The following is a 24,415-nucleotide window of genomic DNA, read 5'->3' on the forward strand; positions in this document are numbered from 1 at the left end:
CGTCCTGTCAATAAAAATCACAAATTATAAAACAGAAAAGCAAACTGCAGCGCGCAGTTGACCGCTTGTGTTTGTAACTAGAGGACAGCGAGGACCATAAAAAGCCCGAAATACAAAAAAAGTAATCTAAAGCAGGACCAAGTTACAACATCACAGCTACTCTGTTATTTTACTGAACACATAAACAGTATTTATGGAATATTGAAACATTAATATTCTTGAAACATGTACAGATTGTTTTCACCGACCTCGTGCTGGTTACTATGCAACCCTGACAATATATACAAATACATATTCATCTACACATGTTCCCTAATATCTGTTATTACATGAGTGGCTTTATGCACATGCAGCGCTACACTGTAGAAGAACAGCTATTGGTCCAAGAATCGGCCAATCATAGAGCCAATAGCATCAACCCTATTTTCTCAAACAGGCACAGAGACTGTGAGTCTGAGGCTTTACGAGCACATGTAACCTAACAAACGCCTGTCAGTGAGGCGTCACATGGCCGCAGCACCACATCCCCCACTCACCTGTTGGAGCACCAATCACCGTGAAATCCTCCGTCGCTGTCCGTGGTCCTGAAATTCCAGCAGTTTATTTTGAGTGGAATTAAAGTTTATTAAGGAAAAAAATGTGTTTCTAAAGTTTATTGACGTAAACGCATTGATTAGACTGATATCCGTCTAAAGTGGGGAGGGGTCCAAGGTCGTTGTCATCCCACCGTTCTCACCATCCCCAGCCTTCCTGCTTTAAACCTCAGGGCTGTGAACTCCCTGCCTCGGCCACGCTGAGATGTTGCTGTTGTTGTTGTGTCTCTGCTTTGGGTTGGAGGCTCCGTTGAGTTCAGTGAGTAAATGTATCGGGTGTTTTATTTAACACATCTTCATCTGACGCTCCAAATAAGCTGACGCGAGGCTCTGTGCCAGCTGTGAGCAGCTTCCTGTGAGACGAAATCAGAGCTTAAATCATTTTCTGACAAACCTCAGGCTGATCCTTTTTTTAAAGGATGGACCAGATCGTAGATTTGCCACTGCAAACATTTTTATGGATTCTTGTTAGCGTCTCTGTGGAAGTGCTGCAGTCGAGTTAAACACATGGATCAAACAATATTGGATCTTTTGTTTTCTTGTAGGTCTAAATTTCAGTATAAAGCACCTTGAAGCAACTGTTGTTGTGATTTCATGCCACATAAATAAATAAATAAATTGAACTGAATTCATTTTCTATGCATTAATGAATGATCATCATCTGTGTCCATGATACTACTCGATTACTTTTGAGCCTTTGAATGGGGAGCTGTGTATAAAATGACTGCGTGTGTTTGATTACAGTTTCCTGTGTGTACAGGAAATGACCAAAGCAACCATGTCGCTGGCTAAATGGACCTGACTGTGCTGTGAAACTCTGAGACTGGTTTCCAGAGGTTGTGTTCCCATGTTGCTGATAGTTTTTGTTTGAATTTGAGCTCAATTTCAAACCACATAGTTTAATCAAAAGTGCACAGGTTGGTCACAGAAGGCAGCACCGTGGTTAGCACTGTTGCCGCACAGCAAGAAGGTCCTGAGTTCAATTCCAGCATCAGGCCGGGGTCTTTCTGTGTGGAGTTTGCATGTTCTCCCCGTGTTTGCTTGGGTTCCCTCCGGGTACTCCGGCTTCCTCCCACCGTCCAAAGACATGCAGCTTGTGGGGATAGGTTAATTGGATAATCCAAATTGTCACTAGGTGTGAATGTGAGCGCGAATGGTTGTCTGTCCCTGTGTGTTGGCCCTGCGACAGACTGGCAACCTGTCCAGGGTGTACCCTGCCTCTCGCCCTATGACAGCTGGGATAGGCTCCAGCGCCCCCCACGACCCTGAAAAAGGAGAAGTGGAAGCGAATGGATGGATGGAGGTTGGTCACAGAGCGATTTATTAAGATCAATAAAGATCAGGTGTGATTATTTTTATAGGTGCACTTGTACTGCTTCAATAGTTATGTCACAGAGGTTACACGTTTATTTACACGTTTATTTACACGTCTGACTGTGAGCACACAGGTTGTGTCTGTAAATGAACACGAGCCTCTGGCTTGTTCTAGAGTTTAAATCTCACGTTTCTGTCATATCAATCTGAACATCTGAACATCTGTTCTCATTGAAAGAATCAGTCAGGAAAAATTGGAGCGTGATTGTCGCTGACGTGATCTGATAAACACACACACAGTCAGCTGTCTGCTTCCTGAGAATCTCAGATGCTTGTCTTTCTGTCTGACTTGTGTTTACATTCCTCAGTGTCTGAACAGAAAATAAAAACAGTGCTGCTGTCTGAGCATCAATAGACACAAACCAAGTCTAAAAGTCCTTTCATTCTAACAAATACTCTGTTATTGACTTAGACCCAGTTTAACTCTTTATTTATTCAAGCAAAACTTGAAGTCAGGTAAGCTCTACTGCGAATATTTCAACACAGGGCCTGAGCAGGGGGGCGGCTCTCTGGTTGTACCGGGGCTCCCTGGGTCAGCTTCATCCTGTTGAGTGTTCGGTGCTCACGATGCACCAAGATTTGGTTCTACGGTGGGCAGATTGTCTTCGAGAGGGAACTGTAGATACAGAGCATCGGGTTTTATATTTTAGGGCGGTAGGTGATGATGAAAATAATTACCTGTTGCCTGTTGGGAGTTGAACTTTTAAGCTGATTGGAGGTAGGAGGATAGGTTTTTATGAGCTGTCCAGGTTATGAAGGCATCTCCTGTAACCAGCGCCTCCACTCCTCAGCTAGCTCTCAGCTAACAGCATCGTAATCCTGATGTGTGGCTTCTGTGTTTAAGACAAGAAGACGGAGTCGAGCAGAGACAATGTGAAACCACAAGCTGAAGAGGTTCAGTTTGATAGGACACAGCTGAGCGCAGAGACAGGAACTCCCAAAGGCTTAATTGCATCATCTAGTTGCTCTTTTACACACTGGGATCTGTAAAGGATTGGAAAGGTAAGGAGTCCTGGAAAAACTGAGCTAAACATGGAAGTAGGGAGTTGCAAGCGAGGATGCGAGTCTTGTAAGTTCCGCCCACCAGTGACCCCACATTTACTGATGGGCCCCAAAAATACAGACCTTCACTTCAGCCTTTGCCACTCTTCAGCCGTCCAGCTGCACTGCACAGATGTTTACCAGAAGCAGCTGATGGAAATGAGGGGATAAGGTAACTAATGACGGGTTTAGTTGTACCCTTTCTGGCTCACTCACGCAGTATTCATCAAGTTTAACTACCAACAAAATCAGGGACTCAAATGAAGATCATCACAAGAAGCTAAAGCGAGTAGCGTTTAAGAAGTACTAGAAGAAAAGATGAGAAGAGGACATATCACTCTAAATACTGCAGAGTGACGAGGTGATGGCAGAAGATGCTTCGGCTGGGCTTTTGAATCCGTAGATGATGAAGATGAGAGACAGATGTGCTGGATGAAACTGTGATATGCTAACAGCAGGTCCCACGCTGCTGGAGCCTCTGCTGGACGTCAGAGGAACTGCATTTTTGTCAGGACTGGAGATGAATACTTTCAGACGCTACACAAAGCTGCAGGTACAAGATGAACCAGATTATTCCTTCCTGCCTCTGAAGCCTGGTTTATGTTGTTGCTCTCATGAATGGTTGTGCCTCGACTCCTGTAACCTGGTGACACGGTCACGTGACACGGTCAGCATGAACACGAGTGCTGGTCTTTGTAATCACTGTAGGTGCAGTAAAGACCAACAGTGATACCAGCACGGGAGCTCAGAGGTTCTCAGACTGTGAGAGAGATGCTGCGACAGGCTGAGAATCGGAGAGAAAAACGATTCCTTTGCTTCATGTTTCAAACCAAAGGCCGCTGACCTCAGACGTGATGTCACAGCTCTGAGTGCTGGCGTCAGCTGAGCTGAGCTGATGTCTTATTATGATACAGTGATGTCATGGTGATGTCATGGTGATGTCATGTAATATTGTTGTTCTCTTTTTTCCAGGGTGACCTGTCTGAGCCGTGTGGTGGGCGGGACTGCTCCACCTGTCAGTGTTTCCCAGCCAAGGGAGCAAGGGTGAGACTCCGCCCACTAACTCTGACACACACGAACAGCAGCGAACCACAGCGCAGCTGCACACTCTTCAGTGTCAACAAACCTCAGACTCCTTCAGTGGCAGCTCAGGACACACACACACACACACACACACACAGTGAAATGAGGAGCTGTTGGAGGAGTGCTGGTGTTAAATTATCAGCTGTTTACCTTACACTGACTCAGCAGATTACTCACACACATGCTTGTTTTCATCACTTCAGAGGACTTGCTTGGATTTCTTTGCACTCAACTGAACCTTGAACCTGAGTTTTCACCCTAAATTTAAACGATTCCGATTATAAGGACCTTTATTCCCAACAGGGAGCATGTCCCCACAGGTCAGTTATCCCAGCCCGGGATCGCGCTGTGCTGTACCTGCTGTTAGAGCTCGTGGTCGTCAGGACTGAGGCTCGTTTGTACGTTATGATGAATTAATTCAGGGGCCAATCAAACCGCTGATGTAACATCACATGACAATCAGCTGATCAAGTTAACAACAGCAATAAGAACAACATGTATCTGTCAGACTGTCGTCCAGCTCCACACTGACCTCCTGTGTGTGTGCGCGTGTGTGTGTTTGTACAGCTGGGAGCAGTAGACAGGCAGAGAGGATTGTGGGAAGGCGTCTGTCCCAGTGATTTCACGCTGAGCGGTTTAAGAGAAAGGAGGATGGAGAGAGGACTAACAGAGATCACAGCTGTCACATCTCATCACACACACTCACACACACACACACACACTCACACACACACACACACACACACTTCTCGTGCCTATGGTACGACAACTTTTCTCCGTGCCCCTGGTACACTGCGCAGAAACACCTTGCCACACACACAGACACACACACACACTCACAGACACACATACACTCACAGACACACACACACTCACACACACACACTCACAGACACACAGACACAGACACACACACACACACACTCACAGACACACAGACATACACACACACACTCACAGACACACACACAGACACACACTCACAGACACACACTCACACACACACACACACTCACAGACACACACTCACACACACACACACTCACAGACACACAGACATACACACACACACTCACAGACACACAGACATACACACACACACTCACAGACACACAGACATACACACACACACACTCACAGACACACACACACACACACTCACAGACACACACTCACAGACACACACACACACTCACAGACACACACTCACACACACACTCACAGACACTCACACACACACTCACAGACACACAGACATACACACACACACTCACAGACACACACACACACTCACAGACACACACTCACACACACACTCACAGACACACACAGACACACACACTCACACACACACTCACAGACACACACACACTCACACACACACTCACAGACACACACAGACACACACACACACACACTCACAGACACACACTCACAGACACACACACACACTCACAGACACACACTCACACACACACTCACAGACACTCACACACACACTCACAGACACACAGACATACACACACACACTCACAGACACACACACACACTCACAGACACACACTCACACACACACTCACAGACACACACAGACACACACACTCACACAGACACACACAGACACACACACTCACACACACACTCACACACACACACTCACACACACACTCACAGACACACACAGACACACACACTCACACACACACTCACACACACACACTCACTCACACACTCACAGACACACTCACACACACACTCACAGACACACACACAGACACTCACACACACACACTCACAGACACACTCACACACACACACACTCACACACACACACACACACACACACACACACAGGATCGACAGATTCACCCAAACCAATCGGTGTTGATTATAAACACAGATGTATCAATAAGTTTTGGTGTATCTGATCAGTGATCAATGATAACATCAGGGATCATAAACATCTCGATGTTGGAGACAAACACAGAGCTCTAACTAACACTGGGAACCTGGATTCAGGGAGTTTCAGTCAAGACGTCAAACTTTATCTGTACATCAGGTAAAAATGGGACAAACTGTATAATGTGTGCAGATACGTGAATCATTACAGTCATCACTAAACTCTCTGGTCACTGCTGTGACCACAAACACTCTGATTTTGGTCCCTGTTGCAACACCTGATCCAATACAGTCACATTACTGTGATGCAGCTCTGCAGCCAGATCATGCGATGAACACACTGACCTCCTCCTCCTCACCTGCCCAGGTGACTCGGTCTGTGCATGCTCACCATGTGTTCTTCTTGGCTTTTATGCTTGTTTTGCTCTCGTAAGGCCTCATTACCTCACAGATATTCATGTTTCCTCAGCCAGAAACTACACACCTCTGAACGATTGACCTCGTTTCAGAAAAGCATTGATTTGGTTTAGTTTGTTTTCATCACATGGCCCAAACGGAGCCTTTAGTTGAAGTGGATCTCCTGGTCCAGAGCTGCACCTTCATATTAAGCGTGTTTCTAATAAAGAGCTCAGACGTGTACGGTCTGCAGGTAACACTCCATGTTTCCTATTCTTGTATTTGTGATATCATCTAAAGGAAATAATCCCTGATATGATTATCTGAGGCATCAAAGCTCCACTTCCAAGCCCAGAAATAAGAAAAGGCTCTGGAAATGCAGCAGAGCGTTAAAGTGAAACTGCACTGAGGGTCACCATCACCCAGCTGAACAACAGGCTTAAAAACCAAGTGTACACAAAGTGAGCACATGAGCGCTGAACGCGACAAGACGCCACCTGTCGCTCACAGGTACGCGCCCTTTATCCTGGAACGCTCTGAGTTTATGCAGTAAATCTGACCTTTGACCTTATCAGTGTTTCCTGTGCACATGTGTGGATGTGGACAGTGCTGTGCTTTTGACACTCATTTCTGAATCTTTTATGATAAGCAGTCCAAACCCCTCGTGGCAGTTTGTGTGTGTGTGTCATTGTTCTGGTGCCACACCGCCCTCAAATGGTCAGATAACAGCATTACACATGTAGGACTCGAATTCACCAACATCTGGATTAAACCATATGAAGCTCTGCCGTCAGTGCTGCGATTCATAAAGAGTATCAGGTTCAGTTACGCTCCTGATTGTTTTATATGTTCTTTCTGACAGGTGACACTTTACACCATGAGCTTGTTAATGTGACGTGTGTTTAATGAGGAACTGATATGACAAAGAATGATTTACAGTTTCAAAAGTTCAGATTCGAGCAAACAGTTGAATTCTCTTAGTTTGTTTGTCGGCTTCGTGTTTGTCGAGTGATAAGGATTCAGATAAGATGGGGCCTGATTATTTAAGACCTTGTATGTGAGGAGCAGGATTTTGAATTCTGGATTTAACAGGAAGCCAATACAGGAGAAATATGCTCTCTCTTTCTAGTCCCTGTCAGGACTCTTGCTGCAGCATTTTGGATTAGCTGAAGGCTTTTCAGGGAGTTTTTAGGACTTCCTGATAATAATGAATTACAGTCGTCCAGCCTGGAAGTAATAAATGCATGAACTAGTTTTTCAGCGTCACTCTGAGACAGGATATTTCTAACTTTAGAGATGTTGCACAAATGGAAGAAAGCAGTCTTACATATTTGTTTAATATGTGCGTTGAAGGACATGTCCTGGTCAAAAATGACTCCAAGGTTCCTCACAGTGTTACTGGAGGCCAAGGTAATGCCATCCAGAGTAAGAATCTGCTTAGATACCATATTTCTAAGCTTTTCAGGGCCGAGTACAATAACCTCAGTTTGATCTGAATTAAGAAGCAGAAAGTTAACGGCCATCCAGGTCTTTATGTCTTTAAGACAGTCCTGCAGTTTAACTCATTGGTGTGTGTTATCTGGCTTCATGGACAGATAGAGCTGGGTGTCATCTGCATAGCAGTGTAAATGTATGCTATGTCTTCTAATGATGCTGCCTAAGGGAAGCATGTATAATGTAAACAGAATTGGTCCTGGTATTTTTTAGAAGTAGTGCTTTGTAGTGACAGAGCCTCGGGATCAGGCCTAGAAGAGCTCTCGATAGAAACCTGATGTTGTTCATGTTTTCTATTAAGATGTATTTTAAAGGATTAACAGGTGTCTTTGTGTCCTGCAGGGTGCTCCTGGTTCTCTGGGTCTGCAGGGCCCTAATGGACCCATGGGCTTCCCGGGTCCTCAGGGGCCTCCAGGAGAGAAAGGCCAGCGAGGAGATGAGGGGCCAACAGGAGCTGCAGGCCTGAAAGGACATATGGTGAAGGAACATGGTTGTACTGCAACGCAGCTTTAACAGAGTCAGGCTGTCTGTGTTAGCAGCACTCTGTCGGTCAGCTGAGCACCTTCTACTCCACTCAGAGACACCAGAGGAGCTAAAACACAGTTTGCTTTGTAGTGCACCCTCTGAAGACGAGATACTGTTTGTGTTGTCTGACCAATCGCAGCTCTGTTAGGCCTCACATGGTATCTAACCCCTAATGTTTCTGAGGAGCTGTGTGGAGATAGTTTAACCGTCTGCTTGTTGTTTATGGTTTCAGGGATCTCTTGGTGTTCCTGGTTTTCCAGGTTTGGATGGAGTTCCGGTAAGAAGCCCCGCCCCTCTCAGCCTCTTAGCTCAGTCACTGTGACCTGGTGATGTCCCGCTCTCGGCATCAGTTTGTGTTTGTGTGTCCAGGGACACCCGGGACCTGCTGGAGGTCCAGGACATCCAGGTCTGGATGGATGTAATGGAACTAGAGGAGAGAAGGGGAAAGCTGGACTTCCGGGAGAACAAGGACGTGACGGAGAACTGGTCAGAAATGACAGTAACACTGATAGCAAACGCTTCACTGTGGAGGTCGAGAAGGCCACAGTAAAAATAATCAGAGCTGGAGAAACGTTCAGTTTTCCAGAATCCAGATTTTAGAGTCCTGAGAGAACAAGGACGAGGTTTTCTTGTCTTACACTGCTGTGGGCCTGTGGATAGTTCACAGTGTACTGCAGTACAGTGGGATGCAAACGTTAACCTTGTTAATAGTCATTATTTTGCTGTATGAATCGTTGTTACAATAAAAATGTCAGTAAATATATCATATAGGAGACACACACACCGATGTTTGAGAAGTGAAATGAAGTTTATTGGATTTACAGAAAATGTGCAACAATTGTTTAAACAAAACAATCACTGTGTCTAATATCACTGTGTGTGTCTCCTATATGATATATTTAACTGACATTTTTTATTGTACCAACGACTTATACAGGGAAATAATGACTATTAACAAGGCTCCCCAAACGTTTGCATCCCGCTGTATCTTTGGTACTATTTGACCATCGCTGTGGTGTTTAATTCTTCAGGGTTTTCCAGGACCGAAAGGATATCCAGGAGATCAGGAGCTGTATTTCATACGTAACCCTGGAGTGACTGTAAGTACACTTGTACTGCTGCAGGTCAGGATCAGGATTTGGCTTATTAATCAAAGCATTTCTGTCTGACAGGGAGATGCTGGGCCCAGTGGACATCCTGGTCTGTCGGTGAGTAAACAAACGGTCATGTGACACACATGCCAGCGGGTTTACAGGGAGGAAGCGTCCACTTGTAGTGGTCCTCCTTCAGGTTTCTGTCTGTCTGTCTGCAGGGTGAGCGGGGCCTCTCGGGATCGAAGGGAGCACTGGGTTCTCTGGGACCAAAAGGCCAAGACGTGAGTTTACATTTACTGCTTGAAGAAAGTAATCTGGTGTTCAAGTTGAGGACAGTTAGAGGGACCTGGTCTCGGGTTTCTACTGTTCCACGTTGGGGTTTTGAAGCACAGATATAACCTGTATGGGAGTCTTGATGCATGCTTGATCATCCAGGTAAGTAAATCCAGTAAATGAACACAAACTTCCCTGTCCAGGATGTTACATCCTCATCATTGAAGGTCCACTGGCCTCACGAGGTGGCTCTTCTGTGTTGTTGCCAGAGCTTGTTTGGTTTCCCCGATGTATCCTCCTGCACTTAACAGCGTACATGTTACTCTGTTTGTGTCGGGGACCCGATCCTTGGGGTGGACCAGTTTTTGTTGCAGCGTGTTTTGGGGTTTAAAAGCCACAGAGACGCCATGTTTAGAAAAACTGCGTCTCAGCTCCCTGTATGGGAGCCAGACTGGGTGTTGTAGGGGCTCAAAAACTTTTCTGTGTTTTTGGCTTTACATCATGTCTCTCCATTAAAATTAAGCTACACAAGAAGTTGGAGACTGTTTTTTGTACAACTTACAAATTCAGCTGAGAAACAAAGAATTATTTTATTAATTGCAATAATGAAATCTTTGCTCTCTGTGCAGGGTGTGCCTGGAAGCCCGGGTTCTCGAGGTCCACCTGTAAGTAATGTGCACGTAGTAGAGGATAGTGTTGTGAATAGCGTCAGAGTAATTTGAAAGACGTTTTCTGACCTTTTATTTCAGAATTTGTTGTTTGTGCATTTCAGGGGGAAAGAGGTCGATCTCTGTCTGGACAGAAAGGAGATGAGGTACAACCACGCCCCCTTATCAGCAGCTCGTAAACAGCCTGTCGCGCGAGGCAATAGCGCTGTGCAAAAGTCACATTTGATTACTCGTTTGGGGCAGAGCTCTGTTTGACTGATTTACCTTCTGTTTTCATTTCACTACAAACTGTATAAATTGTACTTCACCAGTGACATTACTGCAGTAATAGAGCATCAGTACTGTAGCAGTTTGTGTGGTCCACAGGGGGATCAGGGTTTGCAGGGACCTCCGGGGCCCTTCGAGTATGTTGACCCTCCTGAAGACCTCTACATCAAAGGAGACAAAGTAGGTGGAGCCTCACTCTGTTACAGCCTATCAGATGGCACATTTAAGGGGACTTCCTGTTTTCTGTTAAACTTTAAATAGCAAATGTTGCAAATGTTGATTTCTGATATCTCTTGTTGTTGGGAGGCTTTGCTCTCGGTTGTCTTAAGCTGGTTTCCATTTAGTTGTTTTAATGTTGGCTTCTGCTTGGATATTTCAGGGCTCCCGGGGGGTTAAAGGACTCTGTGGGATTGACGGACAGCTGGTATGTTAAATATCTTATTTAGGAACTTGAAGTTCTCTTTGTTGTTCGATTCTTGGGCACCAGGCTCACTTGAAGGTTGGGATTCTCCCGATTTACAGAGTTCAGGACTATCGCTCATCCTGAAAATTGTCGTCTGTAATCTCATGTTATACTCAACTGCCGTTTTTAAACCCCACTTGGTTGTTGTGCCCCACAGCTCCAAATATAATTTTTAGTAGCACTGTTACTGATCAGATATTTTTTATTGAATTGTGGTCTCAGGGTCTGGATGGGTCACCTGGGACGGAAGGGGAGAAGGGGATTTTGGGGCTTCCTGGACCAAGGGTAAGATGTCATTCCCCCTCGCATTAGCAATCAATATTAAGCAGTTTTGATCAGACTATAGACTTTAATTAGACTTGAGATCTTTGAGGTGTTGATGCTGAACGAACTGTGTTTCAGGGACTCCCTGGACAACCTGGTCTGCGTGGGAACAAAGGAGTTAAGGTTGGTCAAAGCAGAAGATTCCTATTTCTACTTCTGTTGTGCTGTTCCTCGGATCATCAGGTCTGGTTTTTCTTTGGTGTTTTCAGGGAATCCAAGGAAGCTCAGGACTCCCAGGTCTGATTGGACGAAATGGTCCTAAGGTCAGTCTGTTTCCGGTACATATTTTATGTCACTGTGGATAAAAGCAAAGCTTCCCATCCATCCCAACTAAACACTAGGAACCAGGGAACAAGGAGCACACATTGTAGCACACCACGACAAAGGGCGAGAGAAGGCTCGGAAAACGTACGCAAAAGGTAATGAGAGCGAAACGAGCAGGGGAAGTTAACCGGCAGAGCCAGACCATCAGTAAAAACCAGACACGTAATTTGTGAGAGCACTGAAACCTTTCGCCCATTCACAGACGTAAATGTTCTGTTACTAGAAGCTGTGAACCCGATGATCTGGTTAGTATCATGTAAACAAAACGACCTCAGTAAAGATAAAGCTGTTGTGTTCGGTATGTTCTCAGGGCGAAAGGGGAGATCCCGGGACTCCAGGCATCCCCCGGGTGGAAGAAATCACGTACACCGGTATGGATCAATGCACCAATCAATCAGCTCGTTCACAATTCTTCTTCTCTGATGTCCAATGACTACTTTATGTCTTCTAGGTCAAGTTGGGGATCCCGGGTCACCCGGCCCGCACGGCCTTAATGGAGACAGGGGGCGGATGGGAATACCTGGCCCCCCAGGACCGCCTGGCAGATCAATAGTTGGTGAGTACCTGCATATTTTACTGTTTCTGTAGCAATGTGAGCTGGCAAACATCCCTCCGATTTGTTTAGCACAGCGCGATGACACAGGTGAAACATCTTTATATGATGGAAGAATCACTGAGTATTGGAGATCTTTCCTGACAGATCATCATCAGAAAAACCGTCCGGCATAAAATTCTGTCAAATCAAAAAATGGAAAACTTCCTGCTGTGGATGAAGGAGCAGAGTCTGGGTCAGAGGGTGGATGAAGCTGGTGCTTCCTACCTCATGTTCAAATGGTTTCAAACTTTAAAATCATATGAGAGAGTTTTTTAAGATTTTACGCGCTATAATGAGTTTGTGTAGTCAGATTACAAATGCGATGAGGTGACAACGTTGGGTCATTATCTGCCACTTTGGGGGGTTTAATGATGATGAAGTTGGTGAGGTGGTCTGAGACTCATGAGGCCAGATTTAAGGTGGTAGCAGCCTGATGTAAGGCAGTATGAGGTTGCTGTGGTGAGATTATTTGAAGATATGATGACAAGGTGAGATTCAAGGTGGTATGAAGACTCTGGAGTCAGCTTCTTGTTTCAGTTGCTGAACACATCTACATATTGCACATGTCTTCATCCTGTCTCGTCCACAATACTCTGACTCCTAACTTGAAGCTGGTATTCAATACCTGCTGCACAATCCACTTCTTCTAGTTTTATATCTCCTGGAGATTTTTTATATTCTTATAAATGCACCATGGGGGGCTTGGGGGGAAACGGCATTTCAGTTGCGTATACTGTTGTACTGACAATAAAGACCTCGACTCTTGAATCTTGAATGAATCTTAAAGTTGAGCTACGGGGATTCAAGTGTCATGGTTAGATTTAAGGTGGTATGAACTTGATTAGAGGCAGCATAGTGGTGCTGTGGTAAGAAGGATGTTTTCATGTTTAAGGTAGTTTGATAGTTTTTGTTGTTTTCTTCAGGACTGCCGGGAGTTGTAGGTCAGAAGGGAGTTCCAGGATGCAAGGGGGTCAGAGGAGATCCAGGTCAGATCTCTACAGAGGAACCCACACCTGGAGAACCTGGAAAACCAGGGCGCCGTGGATTCAGGGGACATAAAGGACAGCAAGGTGTTCCAGGTACCAGACAACAGTGTTTGTCTCTTAGTGTTGTACACCTGTACCTGCAGGGTCAGACTGCAGATATTAACAGCAGGTATGGGATGTGTCACTGTCCCAGTTGATTTTTTTCTCAATAATCTGACTTCCTGTTTGTCTTTAAAGGTACCTACTGTCTCCCTGGAGCCTCAGGACCACGTGGGGACCCAGGTGTGCTCGGGCCCACAGGGTTTCAGGGCTCACTGGGAGTTAAAGGTCAGTTGTTGGAGACATTGACTGAAATTGTGACTTTTACACCAGGTAAAGGTTTAGAGGGTGGAAGACTGATGAGCTGCTTTTAACCCACGCTCAGGCCACGTCACATTAGCACAGTTTGTGTTTGCTAAATGGGGAAAGAAGAGATTAAAAAGATGAACAATGCTTTTTGCTTTTGTCCCACGATCAGTCAACAGTTTTGTTACGGCACCAACACCCCCGTCCACATTATGCTACGTGAATCATTTTATAAACATCAACTGACGAAGTAATTTAAAAAAGGCAATCTGACCTTTTTAATGCCAGAAACCAAAGGTATCATCACCACGCTAAAGTCATCACTAGCTGTTTCCTTTAGGTTCTCATTGTAATTTATCCAGATGAGTTTTATTGGATGAAACTTCTGGCTAATGCTAACTTACCAGCTAACCATTTCCAGCTATGAAGAGCACAACCTTAACTTGCTTCCTCGCTCATGTTGTTGCTGTGAAGCCTTAGACGGTTTAGCTTTGAGATGTCACCCACTGGTGTGTTAAGACTGAGGATGTCACGTTCTCCAGCACTCGTCGTATTCTGATTGATCTATCGATCTGTGGCTGACTGATTGTGAAACCGCACGCTGTGGCTAACAAATTGTGACTGAGGTATTAACCAATGAGCATGCTCCTAAATAACCTTCCTCTCTTATTCTAAGAAGGAGCATAATTTATAAAAACAGACTTAATGTTTTGTTCAAAATGACCTCAAGAATGAGTTTGTAAATGTGTACTAACGTCTTCAAAGCGAGGGAGCAGAGGCACCTTTCCCATACACTTCAATACAACAGGAAGTCTTTTGCAGTAACAGGTGTCGCCACCTTCAGCTGTGTCCGCCTGTTTTACTGTCTATAGCGAAGACATCCTATGTTGGCCTTAAGTAGAGTCCATGTTGCCCCGACAGTCGTAGTGACGTTATTAATCAGTCAGATCGCTTTGCTAATGTTTGCCGGAAGTGCTCAATAAGGGTTAGAGATCGATCAAACTCTAATCTCTGTGTTTTAGGTAGTTGTGGCAGCTGTTCTTGTGGCCTTCCTCTTGTACTAAGAGGTGCACCTGGCCCTAAGGGTGACTTGGGATTTCCAGGCTTCCAAGGATCCTCTGGACCCACAGGTCCTCGGGGAGAGTACGGTGTTCCTGGAGACACGGGAGAGACTGGTGAGCAGGTAAAGCAACTGAGCAACAAGGTCAGAGGTCATCTGAGCAGCCACCGCTGCTCTGTTTATTTGACTGATTGCTTTGTTTACAGGGTCGGGCCGGATTCCCGGGTGTCAAAGGCGTTAAAGGACAGAAAGGAGATTTAACAGTGGAGGATATTGAAGGTGAGTCCCAGTCTGTGCAGCTGTGTCCCGGCACACTTATTATTGACAGTAACATCAACATAACCTCCTGTGAATGCTGCTGCTGTCTCCAGGTGAGAAGGGAAACAAGGGACAGCGGGGCCCTGCAGGCAGACAAGGGTTCCTAGGAAGAAGAGGACAGATTGGGCCCTCAGGGGTCCCTGGAAATCCCGGTTTCCAGGTCAGTCGGGTTAGAAGAGGAATGAGGATTGGAAGATGTTCCTCAAGACGGGAAAGAGCGAAATATGAGAAGCAATAATGTGAAAGAGTTTCTCAGCAAGTAATTTCTGCTTCAGATGTAATGAGATGATGTTCACATTACAGCTCACTGATCTGCGTCGCTTTTCCTTTTGAACGAATGTTTATCAGAATCCTCCGACGGTCAGTTTAAGGACATATTTCATGATTGCATGCAGTCCTGTGAAAAATTAAGTGGATCCTTGTTGCTTTTATAGGAATTAAGAGAAGTAAATGGCAGCCAGGTGCTGCTGATCAAACGCACCGGTTAACTGATACTTACCAATGAGCATCGTTATAAAAGCAGAATTTTCTAGCAGCTAGTCCGAAGCATTCAGGTGTGCGTTAACAGAAAGCAAGTGAAGAAAGACGTCAGCAGTGATCTTAGAGACGAAACTGTTGCTCCAACCTAGGAGAGGTTACACAGCTATTTTCAAACAAGTCCATCATTCTGCAGTGAGAAAGATTATTTACAAGAGGGAAACATGAAGACAATTTTCTCAGTGATGGATGTTCCAGCAAGTTCATCCCAAGATCGGACCATTCGACGCTCAAAGGAACGACAGAAACCTCAGAGCTCTGCCTCAGATTCTGAGACTCTACTCGTTTTCAATTTCAAAGTTTATGACAGGACAGTTGGAAAAAGACTGAACAAGTTTGGCTTGTTTGGAAGAGTTTACCGGAGAAAGCCTCTTCTCTCTAAAAAGAACAATGCAGCATAGCTTAGATTTGCAAAGCTGCACTGGAACAAATCCCAAGATGTCCAGAACAATGTCCTTTATCAGGCGAGACCAAAGTGGACATGTTTGTCCACAGTTTGGAGAAAACCACGTCAGCATAGTGGTGGAGGGATGATGATTGGGCAGTGAGTGGACTATGAGCTCCTCTGTATACCAACGTAGTCTAGAGTCAAATGTGAGGCCATCTATCCCGAAGCTGAAGCTTGGACCAAACTGGGGCATCAACAGGACAATGATCACAGCTGTATGCCAGAAATTACACAGACACCACATCTGTTATATCATGAATCTGTTTATAACTTAAAGCTGAGCGCTGAGAAATGTGGATGACAAACAGTGAGATAATCAGAATGTCCCTGTTTTGCAGTTGTCCTGCCATCAGTCATGCTGATCTGTCTCTTCACCTCAATTTGTCTGTTCGTAGGGTGAGAGTTTTTCCAGCTTCCCTGGAGAAAGGGGCCTCAGAGGAACTGCAGGGTTAAAGGGATATTTAGGACCTCCAGGTCCCCGAGGACCAGATGCAGATGGAGCTGTGGGAGAACGTGGACTCCTTGGGGATCCAGGACCTACTGGATCCTGTGGCCCCCCGGGGTTAAAGGGGGTCAAAGGTAAGAATCATTGTTACGAAAAACATTTGGTAAAATCCACAGAAAGTGAGAACCAGAGTTTTGCAACTGAATCCATATATACGGTTCTGTTTTCATAGGACTGTCCTAAACATTTATAGCACCTATCCTCTCAATATCTGTCAGCGCTGACGCCTTTTAAGGTCTAAGCCCGGGTTCTCAAACAGGATGATAACGTAACATCCGTTGGTCATCTGTGACTCATCGTTTAGGGCAGGGGTGTCCAACTCCAGGCCTCGAGGGCCGGTGTCCTGCTGGGTTTAGATGTGTCCTTGACCCATCACAGCTGATTTAAATGGCCAAATGACCTCCTCAACATATCTTGAAGTTCTCCAGAGGCCTGGTAATGAACTAATCATTTGATTTAGATGTGCTGATGCAGGGTGAGATCTAGAACCTGCAGGACACCGGCCCTCGAGGCCTGGAGTTGGACACCTCTGGTTGAGGGTTTGAGATTGGTTTTGTTTTAGAATAAAACACTTGATGTAGGCAAATTTAGGAAACTAGAAAATTTTACACTTCAATTGAAGTTTCAGACATTTCTGCTTTTAAATTATTCTATTGAACGTGTTTCCAGGGCAGCACGGTGGCGTGTTGGTTCCACCACCTGACTCTGACCTGGTCTGTGTGGAGCTTGCATGCTCTCCCCGCGTCTGTGTGGGTTCTTTCCGGGTTCTCCAACATGCAGTTAGTTAGGTTAGGTTAAGTGGTGAATCTAAATTACCTGTAAGTGTGTTTGTCCTGTGTCAGGGTGTACCCTGCCTCTCGCCCCTCTTTTTTCCAATTATGTTTTCCAAACAGGCTGAAATGAAATAAAAAGGAGTCAACGTGAAACCTGTGGGTGTTTACGGTGACGGCCTGAACTCAATATTTTGGAGAAAACCAAAGTTAATCTGAAAATACAATAAATATAAATGAGTTAAGGGTTTTCTTCAGCACTGAGTTCTTGTAAAGTTCATAGGAACACTTTCATTAACTTTCTTAGCCAAAACCTTCTAACTGGTGTCTACTTAACCCTCCTCTTCCTCCAGGTGACCCTCCACCCTTTAGACCCATAAGACCAGGTGCCCCTGGAGAGAAGGGAGACCCTGGAAGTGCAGGTAAATTTGATCTGTAATATCTTTATGTTTACCTGTTTGCAGTACTTCCTACTCACCTCCCTCACCTTTCAGGCTACACAGGTTCCCAGGGTTCTCCAGGTTTTCCTGGTGGCATTGGGTCAGATGGACCTAAAGGAGACAATGGGAAGGATGGACTTCCTGGAATACCTGGGAAACAAGGTACCCAAGCAAACCTCCCGCTTCTGTATCTTCACCTGTAGGTTACATGAGCAGAAGAGTTACCTTTAATTATTTCCCCTCCTCCTCCTGTAGGACCTCAGGGTGTCACTGGAGATTATGGAGATGAAGGACCTGAAGGCTTCAGTTATGATGGAGATCCAGGTAAGTTCCATAATGCATCAGCACAAACCAGATCTGGTTGATGCTCTGGCTGGTCTGGATACCCATGAATTCTGGAGCAGCTTGTTTCACGTCCAACTGTGATCTTGAACTTTGTTCGCCTGGCTCTGGAGGATCTCCAGAAAGTATCCTGAGCGTTAATAGTTAGTTTTCACTGGGAACCACATGGCAGGAAAAGAGATAAACCTCATCATTCTCAACAGGGCCTGGTTCCTCAATCAACTTAAATTCCCAAATACCTCTAGGATGAACTTCTAGGTACCTTCTACAAGGTTAGTTTACAAAACTCTGGGAAGCAAATGAATTCACCGAGATGTCAGAAATTCCTTCAGAAATCTGCTCGGACCAGAAGGAACTCTTTCAGCCTTTCTGTTTTCACTGCTGTGCAGCAACGACCAGCAGAATAATTTAAACAGCTTCAATGGCCAAACATTAGAGGCTTACTGGTAGGAGTGGGTTTAAAAAATCGATTTCCCCATTCAAATTTTCGATTTTAGTGTGAATAAGGTGAATAAATATCAATTCATTAAATCCTGAATTGATTTTTAAATATAAATGTATTTTGCCAGAAATGGCAGCATCTCATCTTGAAGCTCACAAAACTATTTCAACAACAGCTAAAACGGCTAAAATGAGAAGCAGGTAAACGGATTCTGCACAGAGACGTAAACACAGAGCACGGATTCACCGTCGGTGCTGAGAGTCGACCGCTCACAGATCGTGAAGCTGCAGGTTTCGTCACTCTGACCAAAACTGACTGAACCAGCAGCAAAAGAAGATCAAACTACGCTTCACGTTTGATAAACATGCTCATGAACTCTGACTGTGGCTGCTGTACTTCCTGCACAGCTCTCTCTCTCAGTGCACTCAGAGACCAGTTTACCATCAAATCTCTGTTTATCAGCCACCAGTCTGCTGCTGTGTTCAGTGCTGTCGCCTCTGACAGCAAAGCCTCGTCTCTGCTGTTCAAACTGAACAAATGGAAACTTTTACAAATGACTGCTCAGCTGTGTCTGTAATCAAACCTCTGTAACTTTGCTTCAGCAGCATCAGGTCACGTTCACATGTTGATTCGTGGTTTGCTTCAGTTTTTGATCAACTGCAGAATATTTTTAAGGTTATCTGCTATAAAAAGCCAGAACAGGAAAACCTGCTTCATGTGTTTCTGTTTGATCCTCAGTGACTTTGACACAAAGACACCTGCTGTGATGCTCACACCTCTGATCAAGTCTCAGTGTCAGCTTTGGTTTATACACAGATATAAAATATGGATATGTGCTGATAAATCTTTCTAATAACAATATTTATGTCTGAGTCAAAATTGAATCGAGAACTTGTGATTCAGAATTGAATCAGTTGTAAAAATCAGTGATGATACTCAGCCCTGCTGGCTCCGTGTTTCTGTCCAGTTTCTAACTTTTAAAAAGTGCTTGTTTTAAGTTGCACCTAGTAAAGTCCAAGTCGTGACTGTGATAAGCATCCTAATCTACAATTCCTTACTCTGTTACTTCTGTGGTGGCAGAAGGTTTGGACTTTAAACCCAAACCATTATGAGCTGTGTTTCCAGACTGTTTAACTTTATGTGCACCAGGCTCTCCGGGACTTCGAGGCTCTGCAGGTCTCAGCGGACCAACAGGAGACTCTGCTTTTGGGCTCCCAGGCTCTATTGGCTTTCCAGGGACACGGGGCCCTCAAGGACCCAAAGGAGTGCCTGGCGACCCAGGCCAACATGGTCTACCAGGTGATTTACATCTCCGGCTAATTGTACTGATCCACGACATCGTGCTCTGGGAGATCCATTTACTTTGTATTTTCTGTGTACAAGATAGAGAGATAAACTGTCCTGTGGTTTTACTGTGTTTAAACATGTCCCTACCATGTTTAGAATAAAAGCACCAGTCTTGATAACAGCATTTTAGCTCACCAGTGCATTTTTGTTAAGGTTCAGTTAGCATCCAGCCATTTGTATAAACTCGTCAGCTGTTTGCAAAACCCAAATTACAACTGGTGGATGATGCTGAGTTAAAGAAAGGACACTCGAATCATTTCTTGTTTTTGTACAGGCATCAGTGGTCTCCATGGATGTCGTGGAGCAAAGGGTCAGAAAGGAGATGATGGAGCCCCCGGTGTAACTGGCTGCTCAGGACCCACGTCGAACCGATGTGATCCAGGAAAACCTGGTACAATGGGCCAGTCGGGCTTTCCGGGATCTATTGGAGCCCAAGGTAAACAAGCTCACTTTATTCACCCAGCAGCTTTTAATGTTATTAGGTTTTACTTAACTTTAGTTTCTTTGGTTATTTTGCTTTTTATCTTTGACAAATATTTTTTATCACAGTAGCTCCAGTAAGTTCTGACTATGATGTCATCACTTTCAGGTATTTTTGGGGATAATGGGGAGATCGGCAACGTTGGTTCTGAAGGAATTGGCCCCAAAGGCTCTGTGGGTGCATCAGGACTTCCAGGTGTCCGTGGAAAGCCTGGTTGTGAGGGCCCCCCTGGACTCAATGGAAGCTCGGGACTTCAGGGCACTGGTGGTCCAAAAGGTGAGTTGTACATATATTGACACTTGTTTTATACATGTACAATTTCATCAGAGGTTTAAAAAGATCCTGCTCATTTGATCTATGATCTCACTAAATATTATGGCCTCAGGCTCTAGTTCCAAGTCTTATTGAATAAAACATGATCACGAGACAAATTTTGACATGTTTAAGGTTTGACTGGACCCCGGGGCTGGGAGGGGGTGCCTGGGAACCCTGGAGAGCCTGGTGTCCCTGGAGATCCAGGCATGACTGGAGAGAGAGGGTTCAACGGACGAGATGGTGGTCAAGGAATCGAAGGGCCAAAAGGACAGAAGGGTAGCCTGATACAGAGTGCTACACTACAATCATACTGCAGTACCATTACCACATATCTTTGCAGTAACATTACAACCAATTGCCACAATTCTACCACAGCACTGTTACTGTGTTCCTAAAGATTACTGCTATTACTGTAAACATGCATTAAGTGAGACTTCCTGTAATTTATGAGGAAACATGGATGTTGACGATCCAGCTAATTCGAGCTCACCTTTTTAAAACATTTCCCGCGTGTCCCCTGCAGGCTTTCAAGGTCCAACAGGCCCTCCAGGACCAACCAACTACATCTACATTAAAGGAAAGACGGGAGACCCAGGACATCCCTCCACTGTTGGATTTACTGGACCTCGAGGTCAGGATGATACTTTGTTGCCAAGCGGCAGTATCGTGACCTGGATTAAGCACTAATTGATCAGAAAGTGGAAGGTCACCTGAAAGACTTGCTTAGAGTTCTTGCTTAGACTTCTTGGATGGTCGGTTAGTACAATGAAGTGCACAACAGCCATATTATTGGTCGGATAACTGGATTTAAAAAATCCCCCAAAAGGCTCCGTCAGCACAAACACAGTCCAGACGTCCAGTTAATAAAGAACTCTTAGTGCAGTTGTTATGAAGGAGGAAATTATGGACAGAAACCAAAACACGTTGGGTATCGGTTAATTCTTTACTTATCTCAATAAAGAGCGTGGAATCTTCATTTCCCGATGCTTTGGAGGTTCTGTGTGACAGATCGACTTTGTCCGCACTGAACTTTCTGATTTCCAACATTGTTTTCACTACAGGAAGCAAAGGTATGCAGGGAGCAGCAGGCAAGCCAGGGCATCCAGGGTGCGAAGGACCCCCGGGCATTGTAGGACCCCCCGGGCCTCCTGGACCCTGTGGCAAACAGGGGCCTGCGGGACCCCCGGGACTGAAGGGGTTTGAAGGATACTGTGGCTTTCCCGGAAACGTTGGCGATCCAGTAAGGCAGCTGAAGACATCACTCGACTGATCCAAATTAAAAGCTTGATGAAGAAAATTGCAGATTCTGAAGATGCCCTTTATCTCGATTGCCATTTGTGGTGCATGTGAAAGCATTTTGTAGTCATTCATCAGACTTGCTTTGTACTTGCACCTCGGGAGTCATGGTCAACATCCTTAGGCTGTTTGTACCTTCACCTTTTTATTAAAGAACCAGATATCCAGATGTTTCTCATCTACATTGATGATTTAGGGCCCAAGCCATGCTGCCATCTGGCCAACCAGGGTCGCCTAAGACAATAATAACATGGATAAAAAGTCAACTACAGCAACTTTTTCTTCTGTATGAAAGAATCAGAATGTTTGGATGCTCTCAGCTGCGACTCAGGATGTTCAAGCCCAGCCAGGAGGAAACTGTTTTTAAATGATGTTTTCTGTTTATGTATTTATGTTTCTGAGCTGCTCACAATCATAGGATTGGTAATCTGGTAAATCAAAAGCTTTACCTCAGGCCTCAGTTCTCCTCCAGTGGTCCAGTACAGTGCCTACATGACTGCTAACATTCCAGCAAATAACTTTATAGTTAAACTCTATTGTTTGGAGCTTTTCAGTTTAAGACTTTGATTTGCTCAAAAAATGTTCAGAAAGAGTAGCAGGAAATATTGATCAGTTAATTTTGTGATTGCAGGGTGACAAAGGATGCTCAGGGAAACCTGGTGAGCCCGGTCCCCCAGGATGTAAAGGTCCCAAAGGTACAAGGTCACCCAGTCATGGTAATGTTTTTCATGTGTTCCTTTGTTGTGCAGGCTGTAGTGAAGAGTGTGCTTGTGTTTCAGGTAGTAAAGGGGAGTCTGTTGGTTGCCCTGGTCCAAATGGAGAGAGGGGGCCTCGTGGAGACCAGGGGCACCAAGGTGATGATCTGTTTCTGGCTGTGCAGCGTGAAGTTTGATGTTTGAGTTAAAAGTAACCATAGTAAGGAACAAACAGGAGAATGAATCAGGTGTTAATTCCTGTTTGTCTTCCTCTCAGGACCTCCTGGATCTCCTGGAGATCTGGGAGGGTTGGGTTTTACTGGGGCTCCAGGAGAGAAAGGATCCAAAGGAGAGAAAGGACAGCATGGAAACATCGGTCCTAGAGGTACATAAATGTATTTTCAGTGATAAAGAGCGTATAACTCATTGGTTATCCATGACCTGACCTTATTAAAACTGTTTTCTCTGTCAGGTGTGATTGGGCCCCCAGGTCCCAGGGGTCAACCAGGTACTCCAGGTATTGAAGGTAAAAGTGGGGGTGATGGTCCTCCAGGACACGAAGGCTACCGAGGACTCAAAGGTTAGAACCTACTTCAGTTACTTTACAGTTTCAAGTAACTAGGGTTAAAGGACGGTTAATCTTTTTTAACATGCGTCAGGTTGCTGATTCGGCGCTTTAGAGTTTGAGATAGAGACTGTTCAGATCAAATTTCAGCTGTAAATCAAGTCTTTCTTCAGCTTTAGCATTAAACGTGTTCTGTAAGATTTCCGTTTGGCTTTGACAGATAAAAATATGTATGTACACACTTCCAGTTAAAGGTTTTAGAACACCTGATGTTTCAGTTATTTAAGTCAAGTCGTTCATGTCCAGTGAACAGCTTGAAATGGTACAAAGGGAAAAGTGGTGAACTGCCAGAGGTAAAAAAAAAAAAAAAGGTTACCCAAAGCTGAAAAATAATGTACATTTCATAAGTCTTGAAAGCTGATGCTACTAACTAACTCCAGCTACAGCCCCCTCTGTCTGCATAAAGCAGTGCTGGACACACTCGTCAGCATCAGCTGAACAGTGCTGTACTGCAGAAAGGAGTGTGATGCTACAAAAACGGTGAGAAAAAGGAAATTAACAATGGAAGAGAGACAGACCATCATAGAAATGTCAGTCTGTCCTACAGAGAGACTGCAAAGAAAGTCGAGGTGTCAGTGAGTCCAGTTTCCTTCAGCATCAAAGGCTCAGAAACAAACTGACAGGAAGAGGTCTGCAGACAAAGACACGAATGAATCAGACACGTTTCTGAGAGTTAACAGCTGAGTGACGGCGGCTCACAGGACAACAGCTTCAAGAAGCTAAATAGTGGTCGTAGTGAGCAAGTCTCCGTTTCAGCTGTGAAGAGAAAACTTCGAGCTGCAGGTTTGACGGGACGAGATGCAGCAAGAAAGCCAGACGTCAGAATGAGACACAGAGGCTGTCTGGGCCACGATTAGACTACTGAAGGCTGGAAGAAGGTTTTATGGACTGATGAATCAAATTTGAAATCTTTGGTTCATCACGCAGGATCTTTGTACGCTGTCGAGTAGGTGAAAGGATGGTTCCACAGTGTGCTGCATGGAGGAGGAAGAGTGACGGTCTGGGATTATGGGACCTTCTGCTACAGATGTGGGACAATATTTGATGTCT

General features: G+C 45.0%; 1 protein-coding gene across 1 annotated transcript in view; it reads left to right on the plus strand.

The window, feature by feature from the left end:
• The first annotated feature begins 3,453 nt into the window (after nt 1-3,453).
• The window catches only part of col4a4 (collagen, type IV, alpha 4), a 31,597-nt gene continuing 10,635 nt past the window's right edge, over nt 3,454-24,415 (plus strand). The window contains exons 1-36 of the mRNA XM_087851688.1: nt 3,454-3,561; nt 3,981-4,052; nt 8,223-8,357; nt 8,638-8,682; nt 8,775-8,891; nt 9,437-9,505; nt 9,578-9,613; nt 9,718-9,780; nt 10,402-10,437; nt 10,545-10,586; nt 10,807-10,887; nt 11,087-11,131; nt 11,393-11,455; nt 11,573-11,617; nt 11,704-11,757; nt 12,129-12,189; nt 12,270-12,374; nt 13,337-13,492; nt 13,637-13,726; nt 14,767-14,927; nt 15,011-15,083; nt 15,176-15,282; nt 16,503-16,686; nt 17,736-17,804; nt 17,877-17,984; nt 18,078-18,146; nt 19,756-19,905; nt 20,228-20,389; nt 20,543-20,710; nt 20,882-21,025; nt 21,273-21,380; nt 21,811-21,989; nt 22,677-22,740; nt 22,825-22,899; nt 23,018-23,125; nt 23,213-23,320. Of these exons, the coding sequence (XP_087707814.1) occupies nt 3,454-3,561; nt 3,981-4,052; nt 8,223-8,357; nt 8,638-8,682; nt 8,775-8,891; nt 9,437-9,505; nt 9,578-9,613; nt 9,718-9,780; nt 10,402-10,437; nt 10,545-10,586; nt 10,807-10,887; nt 11,087-11,131; nt 11,393-11,455; nt 11,573-11,617; nt 11,704-11,757; nt 12,129-12,189; nt 12,270-12,374; nt 13,337-13,492; nt 13,637-13,726; nt 14,767-14,927; nt 15,011-15,083; nt 15,176-15,282; nt 16,503-16,686; nt 17,736-17,804; nt 17,877-17,984; nt 18,078-18,146; nt 19,756-19,905; nt 20,228-20,389; nt 20,543-20,710; nt 20,882-21,025; nt 21,273-21,380; nt 21,811-21,989; nt 22,677-22,740; nt 22,825-22,899; nt 23,018-23,125; nt 23,213-23,320 (3,460 nt within the window). The remainder of the gene's footprint in view (nt 3,562-3,980; nt 4,053-8,222; nt 8,358-8,637; nt 8,683-8,774; nt 8,892-9,436; nt 9,506-9,577; nt 9,614-9,717; nt 9,781-10,401; nt 10,438-10,544; nt 10,587-10,806; nt 10,888-11,086; nt 11,132-11,392; nt 11,456-11,572; nt 11,618-11,703; nt 11,758-12,128; nt 12,190-12,269; nt 12,375-13,336; nt 13,493-13,636; nt 13,727-14,766; nt 14,928-15,010; nt 15,084-15,175; nt 15,283-16,502; nt 16,687-17,735; nt 17,805-17,876; nt 17,985-18,077; nt 18,147-19,755; nt 19,906-20,227; nt 20,390-20,542; nt 20,711-20,881; nt 21,026-21,272; nt 21,381-21,810; nt 21,990-22,676; nt 22,741-22,824; nt 22,900-23,017; nt 23,126-23,212; nt 23,321-24,415) is intronic.

This window comes from Neolamprologus brichardi, chromosome 14, assembly GCF_056152115.1.
Source record: "Neolamprologus brichardi isolate AB-2024 chromosome 14, ASM5615211v1, whole genome shotgun sequence".
Lineage (NCBI taxonomy): Eukaryota > Metazoa > Chordata > Actinopteri > Cichliformes > Cichlidae > Neolamprologus > Neolamprologus brichardi.